Below are 16,326 nucleotides of genomic sequence, written 5' to 3' on the forward strand. Positions count from 1 at the left end.
AAGTATTAGTGTTTCCTTTTTCTTGCTAATACTAGTTTATATCTAATCCTTTCCTACTCTCTCTTTTAATATATCTAACAGGTCAGTGTAATAAAATTTAGCCTGTAAACTCAGCTACTGAAGACTCAAGCTGATTTAATATTTGAAAGAAGTTCATAAATAGTGAAAGCACATACCATGAAAATACTGTTTTATTATTGGTGTAAACGTGTTATTGCTGAAAATGGCTAAGCTACACTTTTAAATTGTATAAATAAAAAAACTGTATGGTATATTTAAGGAGGGGAAAGGTATAGGAAACTTTGAATGGCGACTACCCATTTGAGGGACAAGAAAAAAACCCAGGTTGCTTATCTGTAACTGATAATCTTTGAGTGGTCATCTGTGCATTCACATCCATGGGATGAAGTGCCAGTGCCAACCCCCAATCAGTAATTCCAAAGTCCGGGATTTTTTGCTCCCTGACCCCGGTGGGCATGCGTGACAGCCCCGGTGTGCATGTTCACTGAGCGGGCACGGAGATCCCACCAGTTCCTTCTAATCGCAGTCAGTCTAGAATAAACAAGACCGGCAGCAGTGGAGAAGGAGAGTGGGTGGTGTGAATGCTCAGATGATGACTCGAAAATCATCAGTTACAGGTAAGCAACCTGTTTATCTTCTTCATGGTCTCTGTGCTTCACACCCATGGGAGATTAGCAAGCTAGGTCTACCTGGTGGTGGAAGCTGGCCGTCAGGCAGAAGTAGCCACTTGAAGGACCAGGTTACCCTGATGTGCTCTGTAGTGCTTCCTGATGTCCAGGGCATAATGTTGCATGAAGACATGAGGGGATGCTCAGGTTGCTGCAGTACAAATTTATGTCAAGGAAGTGTCCTTGATGAACACCGTAGATGTAGCCATAGTCTTAGTGGAATAAGCACAGATGGGAAGGACAGTGGCTCAGTGGTAGAGCATCTGCTTGGTAAACAGAAGGTCCCATGTTCAATCCCCGGCATCTCCAACTAAAAAGCGTCCAGGCAAGTAAGTGTGAAAAACCTCAGTTTGAGACCCTGGAGAGCTGCTGCCAGTGTGAATAGACAATACTGACTTTGATGGACTGAGAGTCTGATTCAACATAAGGCAGCTTCAGATGTTCATATGATCAGACCCAGCAAAGGTCTTTTTGCTAGCAGGGAGCAAAGTCTTATAGTCTCTGTGATCCATTTTGATAGTCTTTGGGCAGAGACCTTGAGACGCAGCCTTGGAGCTGCATATGAGACAAATAAATTGGGGTCCCTTCTGTAAGCCTTCATGCGATGCAAGAAAAACAACGGCCCTTTTAACATCCAAGGAATGAAGACATCCCTCTTCCTCCGGAGAAGGGCAAAAGGTGGACAACACAACCTCCAAGTTGAAGTGGAAGCTAGATACCACTTTTGGGAGGAATGAAATATCAGGAGCCAATGATACCCCCCTATCATGGAAAGAAATGTAGGGAGGAACACCACGCAAAGCCACCAATTCACCCACTCTTCTGGCTGTCGTAACAGCAACCAAAAAAGGCAGACTTCCATGAGGAGATGCAGTGGGCAGGAAGCCAAGGGCTCAACGGGCCACCTTGTCAGTCTATCCAGAACCAAGGGAAGGTCCCATGTGGGAGACGGAACCTTAGACTTCTTTCAGGAAGCATTTTGTATATGGGTGCGTAAAGACCGATTTACCATCCACCAAATCATGATGGGCAGAGATAGCTGCTAAATAAATTCGAATAGAGGAGTGGTTAAGTCCGGCATCCACTAGTGTCAGTAAGAGCTCAAATACATACTCAAGACTTGCAGCCTGGGCACTAACACCTCTCTCCATCACAAACCTCGTGAAATTAGTCAATTTCCCCACATAGGAGTGACGAGCTGACAGCTTCCTGCTGTTCAACATGATATGCTTTATTCCATCTGAGAAGGCTGGAAGCTGATCAGCCAAGCTGTCAGCTTGAGATGAGGGGCATTGTGATGAAAAAGTCGCCTCCCCTAAGCCAGGAGAAAGTCTAGTTCTGAGGGAAACTTGTGGTTTGGTATAGTGGTTAAGTGTGCGGACTCTTATCTGGGAGAACCGGGTTTGATTTCCCACTCCTCCACTTGCACCTGCTAGCATGGTCTTGGGTCAGCCATAGCTCTGGCAGAGGTTGTCCTTGAAAGGGGAGCTGCTGTGAGAGCCCTCTCCAGCCCCACCCACCTCACAGGGTGTCTGTTGTGGGGGAGGAAGGGAAAGGAGATTGTGAGCTGCTCTGAGACTCTTCGGAGTGGAGGGTGGGATATAAATCCGATATCTTCATCTACCTCACAGGGTGTCTGTTGTGGGGGGAGGAAGGTAACAGAGATTGTGAGCCGCTCTGAGACTCTTCAGAGTGGAGGGCGGGATATAAATCCAATATCTTCTATCTTCTTCTTCTTTCCCCAGAGCGAGAAGGATCGGGAACCAATTCTGCCATGGCCACCAAGGAGAGATCAGGATGCACTCTGAATGTTCCCAGGTCAGTTTATGAACCACCCTGATGAGAAGAGGTATGGGTGGAAACAGATATAGAAACTTGCCCACCCGTGGCAGCAGGAGACTGTCTCCTAGGGGTCCTGGCCCCTTCCCCCCTCTGGAACAGAACTGCTTGCACTTGCGATTGGTAACCGTGGCAAAGATAGATGAATTTATTGTCATTGTTCTCAACAAAAAGAGAGCAACGAAATGAGGTGCTCTTGCACAAACATACCAACACATCAAACACACATATTCATAAACCATTTAAATACATCTGAAACCATTAAACCATTTAAACCATTAAAACCATTTAAATACATCTAAAACGGATAAACATTCATAAAACCATTAAAACCATTTAAACCATTAAATAAACATTCATAAAACCATTAAACATTCATAAAACCATTAAAACCATTTAAACCATTAAATACATCTAAAACAGATAATCCTTCATAACCCTGCATTTAACCTAACCACAGCACTTGGATAGAAACTGTCCTTAAATCTGTCCAAAGACATCTATTGTGGGACAGCCCCACTTCAAAAAGACGGGGTTGAGGTAAGACCAATTCATCTCCCATTTGTGAGCAGAAGCCTCCCCTCTGCTTAGGGAGTCTGCTTGCACATTGAGCTCCCCGGGCAGGTGAGTAGCTACTATGAAAGTCTGGATCTGTATGCAGTCTTCCCAGAGGTCCACTGCTAGAGCACACAATTTCTTAATGACAGCCCTGAGAGTAACAGAAGTATTCTGAGAATGGAATGACACGGTCCAGAGTAGAATGACAGTTGCTAGCAATAGAATCTGTTCTCTGGGACTGGAATGGTGCAGAGTAGAATAAGAGCCCTTGGGATAAACAGAAGCGTTCTGGGACTGGAATGACAGCCCTCAAAGTGGAATGACAGCTCCTGGGAATAGAATCTGTGCTCTTTGACTGGCATGGTGGCTGTGGTTTCCAGCTAATTTCAAACACTCCATCTTTTCAAGTTTTTGTCAGTGCATGGGTTGCCAGAGCCCCAGCTGGAAGGGAAGGCAAGTATTTGTTTCAGAGAGGTAGTGTGGGCTTTCAAAACTTACAATGCCTAGCCATTTCATGTTTTTCCCTGGTGGCCTGGCCTCACAAATTCCCATTTATGTCAGATCCATCTCTCATAACAAATGAGTTCATTACCCCTGCACTAGAATTTGTTAAACATAATGGCAAAAAAGCAGCCTTTTTATTCTTAGATGCTAAAAAAGCCTTTGATAACATGTATTGAACTTTTCTACAAAAACACTACAATATTTTCTAATTTTTATTGGTTTTAACTACAAAAGAAAAAGCATAAGCACAGATACAAAAAAAGGGGGGGGGAGGACATATACAGAATAGGAAAGGCGGGGGGGGGGGGGGGAAGGGAAAAATACAAATATATCAACTTTAAATCTACCTCCAAATAAAATATCCAATTCGTTCTACCTGCAAGTATAAAATTCTCCATATATTTTACCATCTTTATCTTCCATTATAAACCATTTTTACCAAGCTATTATTTGCAATACAAGTCTAAACAGTTCTTCTTCAACACATATAAATATGAACAAGTCAGAGCAGTCTCAGCACGAAACTAACTACTTTGGCTTAACCTTGGTAAAAAAACACAAACTAATTTGTCAGTTTATCGCTATCCTCATTAACAGTGACACGAAAAATGCATATCTTTTTCCTTAAAAAAAACTAAAAAAGAAATACAACCTGGTATTATGTCTATCTCAATATAACCAGTTTCTCCTGGGGGACATTATTAAAAAAACCAAATCTAGTAGCAGTTTACATAACATCTCTGTTGTCTGCCTTTTTAACAATCCACCTCTTGTATCCCTAGGAATAACAACTTTTTATGACCCAAAAATAAAAGTCTCATATCTGTTCTTATTGAGAGTTACCTACCCAACTATCCAAGGTAAAAACATTTCAGGAAACCCTTCTTACTAAAAAGAAATCTATCTCCTGAGTTATAGATTAACTTGTAGAATTACCCGTATCTATAACAAACAGAGAAACTAATATTATCTATTAAAAACAAGTTCAGCAATTTGTCAAGAAATTACGTTATCTGCCATCTTAAAAATTAATCTAAAATAACTATTTTTACATAAAATTATTTTCAAAAACTTTTTAGCCCTTTAACTTTTAAATCCATATTTTTTAAACAAGACAGCTTATTATAGCCCAAAAACAAACAGAAAGAAAAGAAAAGAAGTCTCACTTAGCCTTCTAATTTCACATATCAGAATTTCTTACGAAGTCCACGTCCAGCTATCCACTGAGAAAAATCTAGTTCAGGAGGCTCTTCTTTCTGAAAGATTTCCACATCATGATTTTCTTGTTAAAATGCATCTTCTTACTTCTTAATGCAGTTATCCTTCTCGAAGGAGATGAGAAAAATTCCACAGCCTTTGTTCCTATCAACCTAGCTTGAGTCGGTCTCCATTTCTTTTATAAGTATGCCACAAGATTCCATTTTAATTTTCTTTTGTTGATTTCCCAACAGCTCAGTCTCCCATTTCAATTCCACAGACATCACCAGGTTCTCTTTAGCACTCTGCTCATGTAGATTTGAGGTTTCACAAGCTTTCAGCAAAAAAGTTGCCATTTGTTTCTTAATCAAGTCAACCAATAAACCAAGATCTTGCCTCAGAGATTTTAAACTGCTTAAAATGTCTTTTTTATAAGAAATTTCGCTTAGCGAAGCCATTTTTCTCTGTCAGCAAACTCAGTCCATTAATCCTGATTAAAAAGTAGCTCGCAGTCCCAGATAGCCCATCCTTCTCAATCTCCTCCAACTGAAGTTTTAGATGTTAACGTATGAATTTCAGATCAGACAACAAGGAAAAATTCCTCTAACAAGTATCTCATTTTGTTCAGACCGTATTGCAGCCCTTTAACAAATATCCAATTATGAACTGGGTAGATTTAAATGTCCATATTCCAATTAATTCAAATTGTTTCCAGTACTTAAAGATGTTCTTTGACTTTCCACGGCCTCATTCACAGGGAAATTAGAGATATCAATCTCTTTCCCTTCCTTTGAACTACTAAGTCATTAGAATGTAAAAAGGACCCAATAGCCCTTGGCAATTGAAAGCCAACTTACTTGCATTGCAGATTTGTCATGCTTGAGATAGAGGGGTGATAGATCAAAAGCTTGTTAAAGAAAAGAAAGGCAAGCAATTGAGCATTTGCCTCTTGCTGCTGTATTAGCGATCGCGACGGGAAGAGCTTCAGAGCACACACAGAAGGAACAGGAGCAACTGCCGTTGCGCCCCTTCTCCACTGTGAAAGCCCCATGCCTAAGAGACCCCCCCAGGGACTCTTTGGGGGTGTAACATCCGTGGCACCCCTCCCCCTGCCTGATCAGGGGGAGTCGCAAGCAGGAGTGCTTGCGAATCCACCTGCTAGCAAAGCAACATAGCCCAGAAGGCAAAACACTACAATATGTTTAGTATGGTTACAGATTTTTAAATTGGATACAGAATATCTATAATAAACAACATGCAAAAATTTTAATCAATGGATAAATGGATTTAAAATAGAAAAAGGAAGCTGTCAAGGATGTCCACTTTGTCCACTTCTTTTTATTCTCACAATGGAAATATTTGCTTCTGCATGAACATATGAAGCTGCCTTATACTGAATCAGACCCTTGGTCCATCGAAGTCAGTATTGTCTACTCAGACTGGCAGCGGCTCTCCAGGGTCTCAAGCTGAGGTTTTTCACACCTATTTGCCTGGACCCTTTTAGTTGGAGATGCCGGGGATTGAACCTGGGACCTTCTGCTTACCAAGCAGATGCTCTACCACTGAGCCACCGTCCCTCCCCAAGTTAAGACCAGATTCTAATATTGAAGGAGTAAAAGCAGGAGAAGTGTTTAAACTAATGAGTTATGCTGACAACATGGTCCTAACATTCTCAAACCCCCAATTATTTCTCCAACATGTAATGGAGCAAATCAACAAGTTTGGTTTGTTTCAGTCCAACAGGAAGAAAACCAAGATCATTCTAATATTTCCATCTAAACTAGAAGAAGAGATTAAGAAAAATTCAGAATGTGATATGACAAGCAATCCAGTCAAATACTTAGGAATACATCTTACGAGATAAAATTACACAAAATTATACTATTAATACAATTTATGGGACAAAATTACACTAAAATACAAAAAGATTTTGAAAGATGGTCCAAACTACAACTATCCCGGCTTGGAAGAATCTCTGCAATAAAAATTAATAAATTACCAATATTAAACTTTCTGCTACGGATTATTCCAGTGTCAATCTCTGAAAAGACTTTGAGTGACTGGCAAAAACAAATAAATACGTTTGCATGGAAAAACAAGAAGCCAAGAATATAATTTAAAGGGTAACCAGAAAAAAGCCCACAGAAAAAAACTCACAGTCATAAATGCTCACAGGAAAAAGCCCACATGGAAAAATACCATGTAAAGCACCACAGATATTTATAATTGTGGATAACCATTCTCCTCCATTTATGAGAATGAACAGGTATTACCTATATTTTATGTTGTTGTTTTAGGATTAAAATTTGTCATATTCACATGCAACAGCTTCTGTTGCGATTTTATCAAGTATAATTAAATAATATTTTTGCTATTTGTATATTTGATGGACCGCAGAGGGACCTGGCTTGCCCATGGCTGGTGTGTGGGAGTAGGCAAAGTAGGTGGTGGCCTGGGGCACCACCTCACCTACAGGGCACCACTGGGTATCCCATCCTCCCCACCCCACTATACTCGGTCACAGACCTAGGAAGATGAGAGTGGCTGGATGGAGCATCAGTAAGACTCTCCTCCAAGCCCAGATTCCCTTGCAAACTCCTCCCCAAAGCCCCGTCCCACATTTCATCGTTGACTAGCGAGAGCACTGATTCAGGAAGTCGCTAGGTGCACTGCTCAGAGGCGTGTTGACATGTGCAAGGGAAGCCCGACTTGGAGGAAAATACACCCTGCCCGGCTGCTCTTGCCATCAAGGTGAATGCAGCTGGGCGGGGCGTCGGTGCGGCTTCTCTGAGTGCAACTAAGAGGAGAATGCCTCTGCAGTGTGCTCTTGGAGGTGCTCCATACCTCCGAGAGTGCACCGCACAGACCTCGCTCAGCCAGAGCCCACCCAGCCCTCCTTCCATGCCACATCGCCTGCTCTCCCCATGGGTGGGAGTGCGGCAGCAGGGCAGGCATGGTGGGGGGCAGGGCAGGTGCCGGCCTGGGGCACCCAAGGCCCTAGCACTAGGCCTGCCCTCATCCTCAGTGGGCAAAAGAGGCGTTGGTGACATGTGCACTGCTCAGAGACTGCCTTCCTTTGCAAACAAAGGCAGCCTTTGAGTGGTGGAGAGACGTCTCGCCGCCCTCTTCACCTGCTTGGGTCCTGGGCAGGAGAAAGAGGTGGCGCATGGCAGCAATGTGCACACTACCATGGGGCAGGAGTCTTTGCCTTGGAGCAGCAGGGCCCATGGCCGGCGTATGGGAGTAGGCAAGGTTGGCAGTGGCCTGGGATGCCACCTCACCTATGGAGTGCCCCCACTCCACCACTCTTGGCTGAGAGCAGCTGGACAGCGTGTCGGTGGCACTCTCCGCAGAGTCCGGCTGTCCTCGCAAGGGAAGCTGGGCTCAGAGGAGAATGCACTCTACCCAGCTGCTCTCACCTTGAAAGCGAGAGCAGGCAAGAGGGGCATGTTTTTTCCCTCCAAGGTCAGAGGAGAAGAGGGCGCCCGGCCTGCCCATATGCTCTCACCTTCTTGCGAGAGCAGCCGAGCGGGGTGCCTTCTTCCCCTTTGAGCTCGGCTTCCCTTGCAAGGAGAAAGAGGCAGCATGTGACAGCGGGGATAGGGGCCGTTGCCTGGGGCAGCATCTCTCCTCTGCCCAGATTGCTGGTGGCTCTGTCCACTTCTCCTCCCCCCCTCCTGGAATAAAAGCCCAGTTCCAACCAGACCCAAAGCAAAGCCCATTTTGGGTGGTTGGGAGTGTGTGTGTGATGGCAGCGCCTTGACTGGGGTTTCAAACTGCATGTCTTCCTACAACAGGCTTTACTGCCAGTCAAATATATAAACAATAATAGCACTGTGAAAGCAACAGCAGCAAATCAACCCAAGATGACACAATCCATCACGCACATCAGAAAATATAAGCCAGTTTTGCAAGGAAGACATCACCGAGTAACCCGCAGGTCTTAGGACCGCCCTGTTTCGGTATTTATATCAGATGAGGCACATGAGCCACAGAATCAGGCACATAGCATTATTGTAGTCATAATAGTCAAATAAAGAACATAAGAGAAGCCATGTTGGATCAGGCCAACGACCCATCCAGTCCAACACTCTGTATCACACAGTGGCCAGTAAGAGAAGCCATGTTGGATCAGGCCAATGGCCCATCCAGTCCAACACTCTGTGTCACACAGTGGAAAAAATTTTTATACATACACACACACTGTGGCTAATAGCCACTGATGGACCTCTGCTTCATATTTTCATCTAAACCCCTTTTGAAGCTGGCTATGCTTGTGGCTGCCACCACCTCCTGTGGCAGTGAATTCCACATGTTAATCACCCTTTGGGTGAAGAAGTACTTCCTTTTATCCGTTTTAACCTGGCTGCTCAGCAATTTCATCGAATGCCCACGAGTTCTTGTATTGTGAGAAAGGGAGAAAAGTACTTCTTTCTCTACTTTCTCCATCCCATGCATTATCTTGTAAACCTCTATCATGTCACCTCGCAGTCGACGTTTCTCCAAGCTAAAGAGTCCCAAGCGTTTCAACCTTTCTTCATAGGGAAAGTAATTTATACACATACACACACTGTGGCTAATAGCCACTGATGGACCTCTGCTCCATATTTTTATCTAACCCCCTCTTGAAGCTGGCTATGCCTGTAGCCGCCACCACCTCCTGTGGCAGTGAATTCCACATGTTAATCACCCTTGTAAATGAACAAGGGTCCTTACTGAAAGGAAAACTGTAGCTCTCATACCCCTCTGGACTGTATGCAGCTCTAAGAATGCTCAGTCCTTGAACGACATATTCAGTTATGGAGGCACATGGAAAAAGCACCGAGCCCAACCTGATTCTTCCTGTAGTCTTGCTGGGAATGTCGGAGCACTCTATAGCAAAGCCTCAGGATGTATTTGTATGGTGCATATCTTTGATCACCCAGATCTTCCAGCCTCAACATGGCTCCCTCTCCTGCTTTATCTTTAAATGGAGCTTTGAGGATTCCAAATATCTGTCAAGGAAACAAACAAAAAAGGGACAACTGAAGGTGAGAGCAAGCCTAGAGTCTTTTGAAGAAGTCCTGTAAATGCCATATTAAAAGCAAAAACTCAAGCCAACGGAAAGAAAATTAATGCACCACGCCTACGTATAGGAGGCTGAATAACTCAACGGATAAAAAAAAAAAAGGAACATTAAATGCAATTAATAATGGAACATTAAATGCAATTTTCATTCTTAATACATTTTTTTTTCTTTAATAAACCACAAAATGGACTTCAGACTCTATTTGGGGCAAATTTCAGTCTTCTGGATTATTCTGAGCAGACTGCAGAGGATGGTGGAAGACAAAAGGGCCTGGCAAGACTTTATCCAGGGGGTCGCAAAGGGTCAGACTCGACTGTGCGACTGAACAACAAAGGAATAAGGCCCGTCTGGGAAAGGGGTGCAATGCCTGACAGTTACCAAGGAAAAGACTCCCCTTCTCGAAGGGAAACTGCATATAAAATAGACCACAACCAACAGAGAACAATGCTAATTATTCCAAATGCTTCTCTGCCAGTGATTCAGAAAGATTATGTGATCTACTATATCTAACAGAGAAGAGTTTCCCCTATCCATTTGCAATTGGAGACCAGTGCCAGGACAACTGTCACCGTCCCATAGCCAGGCTGGAAGCCCGACTGAAATCAATGGAAGGCAGAGAATGGGCGTACCACACTCCTTTATTTTATTTTATTATTTATTTATTTCTGTTGCTTTATAGCCCGCCCTATCCCGTGATGGGCTCAGGGCGGGTTCCAACACAATAAAACAGTCAAATCAACAATAAAACAGAATCACACAATTAAAAACAGATTAAAATTTATACAAGATAAGCCATTTAACTCAGTGTTGATTTCAATGAGGCATGGAATGGTGTGGACACATCAGTGTCAAGGATATCAGCTGCATTGGCCCAACTTAAGTAACAGTGCAGGGAGGCCAATTTGATGGTATAATAAGGTAAGGACGTCCGCCTGCCTCAGCCATAGGCCTGGCAGAACAGCTCCATCTTACAGGCCCTCCGGAATAGCAACAGATCTGGCAGGGCCCAAACGTCTAAAGGGAGCTGGTTCCACCAGGCTGGGGCCAGGGCTGAGAAAGCCCCGGCCCTGGTCGAGGCAAGCCGGACGTCCCTTGGGCCAGGGATGGTCAAAAGATGTTGATTTGCTGATCTTAATGACCTCTGGGGCTCATATGGGGAGAGACGGTCCTGCAGGTATGTTGGTCCCAGGCCGTGTAAGGCTTTAAACGTCAGTTCTAAAACCTTGAAGTGGATCCGGTACTCGATTGGTAGCCAGTGCAAACTGCGCAGCATCGGCCGACTGCTCGCCCGTACAGGCGATTCAGTCAGCAATCGTGCTGCCGCATTCTGCACCAGCTGGAGTTTCCGGGTCAGCCTCAAGGGCAAGCCTGTGTAGAGCAAGTTACAGTAATCCAACCTGGAAGTGACTGTTGCATGGATCACTGTAGCAAAGTCCCGAGGGGCCAGATAGGGCGCTAGTTGCTTGGCCTGCCAAAGATGGTAAAAGGCCGATGTGGGCCTCCATAGAGAGGGAGGCATCCAGTATCACACCCAGACTCCCCACCTTCTGAGCTGGCACAAGAGATGCGCCATCCAGCATGGGGAGCCAGATGCCTGATCTTAGCCCCCCACGGCTCATGTACAGGACCTCCGTCTTGGCTGGACTGAGCTTCAGCCGGCTCAGTTGCAACCAACCAGCCACTGCTTCCAACGCCCTGGATAGATGGTCTTGGGTGGAGCCTGGGTGGCCGTCCATCAACAGATAGAGCTGGGTGTCATCTGCATATTGATGTCAACCCAGCCCAAAACCTCTGGCAATCTGGGCAAGGGGGCGCATATAGATGTTAAACATCATCAGCGAGAGAACAGCTCCCTGTGGCACACCACACTCTAGTGGATGACGCAGGGAGGACTGCTCGCCGATCACCACCCTTTGTCCCCGACCACGGAGAAAGGAGGAAAACCACTGTAAGGCCACCCCCTGAACTCCAGCATTGGCAAGGTGGTGGGTCATTAGATTGTAATCGACTGTGTCAAATGCTGCTGAAAGGTCTAAAAGTAATAGCAGCACTGACCCGCCTTGGTCCAGGTGCCTTCTGAGGTCTTCTGTGAGGGCGACCAGAGCAGCCTCTGTCCCATGATTAGGGCGAAAGCCAGACTGGAAGGGATCAAGGGCAGATGTATCTTCCAGGAAAACTTGAAACTGCTCTGCCACTGCTTTCTCAATTATCTTGCCCAGAAAAGGTAAATTCGATACGGGCCATAAATGGCTAGGACCAATGGGTCCAAAGATGACATCTTCAAAAGCAGGCGAACCACTGCCTCTTTAAGCTTGGCCGCAAATACCCCTGATGAAAGGGATAACAATCTCAACCAAGGGCCCCTGAGTATCATCCCCACCTGCTTTAACAAGCCAAGATGGGCACGGGTCCAAGGGACAAGTGGTGGGCTTCACTGCAGCCAAGATCCTGTCCACATCCTCCGGAGAGAGACGGCTGAAGTGGTCCAACATGGGGCCTGAAGACGGACAACAAGCTTGCAGTTCCTGCACTGTACCAATAGTAGTTGGGAGATTATGGCTGTATTTCTGATCCTTTGCCAACTGATAGCTCTCTCTTTGATGCCTATTTACATGCTATGTGAAAAACAGCTAGCAGACCTATATTATCCTAATAAAATCATCTGCTGCATAGAAACCATTATTAATTATCAAACACGTACCTGAGCTAATATGTTTTGTTCTCTCATTAACTTTTGCCTTTCCCGGTTGGGTTTAGTGACTACTACATCCAAAACCTCCTGAACATTATTTGGTACATAAGCAATGAAGAAAATGAGATCTTCTAAGAGCTTGGTAACAAACCTGGGTTTGGAGAAACGCAATATAGTCAATAAGCATCAATTACCAATAATATATCCTTCTATCATATTACAAGTTGGATCCAGCACAAAGGAAACCCATCCTAAGGACCCAGGCCTTCATTCCAAATCAGGCCCCCTCCTCAAAAAAAACCTCCCTGCTTTTTAACATTAGAGAAAACATTACAACTTTGGGTTGGGTCTCTTTTATTCCAAGCTCTGTATTTAACAATGCAATTCTAAGCAATGTTACATCGTTCTAAGGCCATTGACTAAAATGGCCATAAACTAAAATGGCCTTAGAAAGATATACCTGTGCTTAGGATTTTATTGTAAATCATTTGCATGGATTTGACTGAGGAAAGCAATGAATATCCATATCAAAGACCAATTCAAGAGTCCTGATCCTGTACCTCCTACATAACATGAAGCTTTGCCCTAACAAAAACAAAACCCTGAATGGAGCTATGTAGATGAGCCATAATGAGGCCATGAAAAAAACGATCAGGTTTGATTCTCCCAAATAACTAAATGATATTAATTCATTCATTTTGGTAAAAGCAAAGAACAACACTCAAAGTCACCGTTGCAATGAAGAGATCACCTGCCCTTCATCCTGATATGAGACAGCCCAGACATGACTAACAGAGACTGTGAAAGGAGGTGGGATAGGACTCTGTGCACAGAGCATGCAAAGATGTGCTGAGATTCCAACACCACACAAGTTCAGTGTACACATAATTACTCCAGCCAAAATTATTAACTGGCCAGTTTAGTGTAGTGCTTATGTGCACAGACTCTTATCTGGAACAAACAGGTTTGATTCCCCATTCCTCCATATGTAGCTGCTGGTGTGACTTTGGTTCAGTCACAAGTTCTCAGAAGAGCTAAGGCAGTTCTCTGAGAGCTCTCTCAGCCCCACCTACCCCACAGGGTGTCTGTTTTGGGGAGAGAAAAGGAAAGGAGATTGTAAACCACTCTGAGTAGGATGGGGTATAAATCCAATCTCTTCTTCTATTCTGCTGGCTTGTCGGAATTATTACTGACAAGATGATGTAGACTCAGTGTTGTTCTCCCTCTGGTGGTGGAAAGTGCTGCCAAGTTGCAGCTGATTTAAGGCAACTCTGCAGGGTTTTCAAGGCAAGAGACTTTCAGAGGTGTTTTGGAACATCCAAATTATGACCAGGGACAACTGTACTTAACTTCTGAGATCTGATAAGGTTGAGCTAGGCTGGGCCATTCAGGTCAGGGTTCTTCCTGACACATAAAATTCTCAGCCACATCAACCCCTTCAACCTTCTCCCCCTGCTAAGCCAAGGACACATATGTGGAGAACTGTTCCTTCACAGAAGTGAGATGGGCCTGGAGACAGGGCAAGGATGGGTATGATTCTACCACATGTGCAATAGACAAATTTGCAAAGCTGTAAACAGAACCCACCCTGACCTGGATGGCCCGGCCCTGACTTGATCAGATATCAGAAGCTAAACAGAATTGGCCCTAGTTAGCGTTTGGATAGGAAACCACCATGGAAGTCCAGGGTTGCTATGAAGAAAGGCAATGGCCTGAACATCTCTTGTCTTGAAAACCCGACAGGATCACCGTAAATTGGCTGCCCCTTGGCAACACTTTCCACCACCGAATAGACCAAAAAGCAGTCACAAACTAGGATTGACAGTAATCTGAAATAATCTGTAGCAAATAAACCATCATAATTTCTATCCACACTAAAATGTCATTTTTTTTCTTCTTCTTCTTCTGGGTGATTCAAAGTCTAACATTATGATGTGTGTATGCTACATTATATATACACACATTTGTTGCCAGTCAGGGATCAATCAGGACATTACAACCACCCTAGAGCAAATTGAACTAAATGCCCAGGGCCTGGTCTGATCTGAGTAGCGCCTTCAGCACTGCCAGCACCATCAAGGGTCTCTTGGCTCAGCTGTCTCCGGCTCATCAGTGGGCCAGCCCATCAGGAACCTTCCCCATGAGTTCAATGACCAGTCTACCCTGTTCACTAGTGTCCTATCAAGGAGAGGGTAGGAAGAAAGCAGGAAGCAAGAACACTGACCTCCTTTCGTTTTGCGATATCGAGCCATTCTCCAGTGTTTTAACTGACATTGCTAAAACTTTGTTGGCATCGTTGGCAAAATCTAAATCCCTCACCTCAGACAGAGGAACAGACACAATAGCAAAAGCTTCCTTGTCTTCCTTTGTTTGGCAAGTTCCAATCTACAGCAATGTGGGGAAGCGGGGTGTGGGGGAGAGAACCATCATCAGCACTTAACAGTGAAAAACACTACTCTTCAGCTAAGTTACACTGACTGGTCTCAATACTTACTTTTAACATCACAGGCCTTTCTTCATCTTTATCTATTGGGATGCTGGTACTGGTAACCCACGTATTGGTACAGAGGTGTCTCAGTCGAACATATGAATTTCTAAAGCAGAGGGAAAAAACACTTCTCAAGGAGCAGCTTTAAGTCATTTGAGCATGCTGTATCATTTTTCAAACCATGGCAAAGCATTTATATAGGCTGCAATTCCATTGACAAAATCTTTTAAGACAAGAATAAATTGGAAGAGTAGCAAAATAGGACCAAATCCTAGAAAATAGGGTTGCATTTACCTCTAACTGTTGTCTTCTGTGCAGGCACACATTAGGGAATGTGCATGCACAGGCATGCAGATGGAGAGAATTTTCTAACTTCTTAGAAACAGAAAAGGCGCCCTTTTCCTTAGCACATGCCCAGAGTGGGTCACTGAAATCATGCCAAGGACAAGCTGCGTCATTTTCCCTCAGTCCTTCCACACTGCTGTGCCCCTCTGTGGCACAAAACACAGCCACAGAAAGAGCTCACAGTTGGGCAGAATGGAGAGAGAAATTGCTGAATTACAAATTATTATGAAACTTGGAACAAACACCTCCCCAGGACTAAACAAGGGATATCGTTTTTTTATCTCATTACAGATGCTAAACCCACTCTCACTGAGGTAAGTTATACATCTACAGTATTCCAGATACATTTAACTTAACTTGAATTATGTATTTTAATTCTATTAACTGGTTTTTATGTTTAATTTTTAACTGTTAAATTTAAAGTTTTTATTTATCTATGTAAATGTATAAAATGTTGTTAGCCACCCTGAGCCGCCTAGGCAGGGAAGGCGGGATACAAATAAAATCTACTACTACTACAATGTATTTCTCTTTTAGAATAGTGTATCAGAATGAGTTTTTGTACTGACATACTCAAAATAGGGATATTGGCTGTTTATCTCATTGCATATACTTAACCCATTTTCACTATATTTTATTGTATTCTTTTTTTTTTCTATGGCAAACTAGAATGATGTTTACGTTAAAAAGTAAATTAGGTGGACAAGAACATCACTATCCAATGTATTTCTCTTTTAGCTGTACTGACATACTCAAAAAGGGATATTGGCTGTTTATCCCATTACATATACTGAACCCATCTCCCACTAATTTTAATGTATTTTTCTCCTAATGGCAAACTATATGTATGTTGCATGTTAAAAGGTAAATTAGTTGGATGGGAAATCTTCTAAGATATAAATACCTTCCTTTTGACCCAGGCTTAATACAATATGGTCATTAACAG

The 16,326-nt window shown here is 43.8% G+C and overlaps 1 protein-coding gene across 1 annotated transcript in view; it reads right to left on the reverse strand.

Annotated features, from left to right (window-relative positions):
* ITPR2 (inositol 1,4,5-trisphosphate receptor type 2) overlaps nt 1-16,326 on the reverse strand; it is a 320,928-nt gene that overhangs the window by 220,485 nt on the left and 84,117 nt on the right. The window contains exons 12-15 of the mRNA XM_060257486.1: nt 15,042-15,141; nt 14,772-14,932; nt 12,557-12,698; nt 9,620-9,781 (exon numbers count right to left, since the gene is read on the reverse strand). Of these exons, the coding sequence (XP_060113469.1) occupies nt 9,620-9,781; nt 12,557-12,698; nt 14,772-14,932; nt 15,042-15,141 (565 nt within the window). The remainder of the gene's footprint in view (nt 1-9,619; nt 9,782-12,556; nt 12,699-14,771; nt 14,933-15,041; nt 15,142-16,326) is intronic.

The sequence above is a fragment of the Heteronotia binoei genome, chromosome 17 (genome assembly GCF_032191835.1).
Source record: "Heteronotia binoei isolate CCM8104 ecotype False Entrance Well chromosome 17, APGP_CSIRO_Hbin_v1, whole genome shotgun sequence".
In the NCBI taxonomy this organism is placed as follows: Eukaryota; Metazoa; Chordata; class Lepidosauria; order Squamata; family Gekkonidae; genus Heteronotia; species Heteronotia binoei.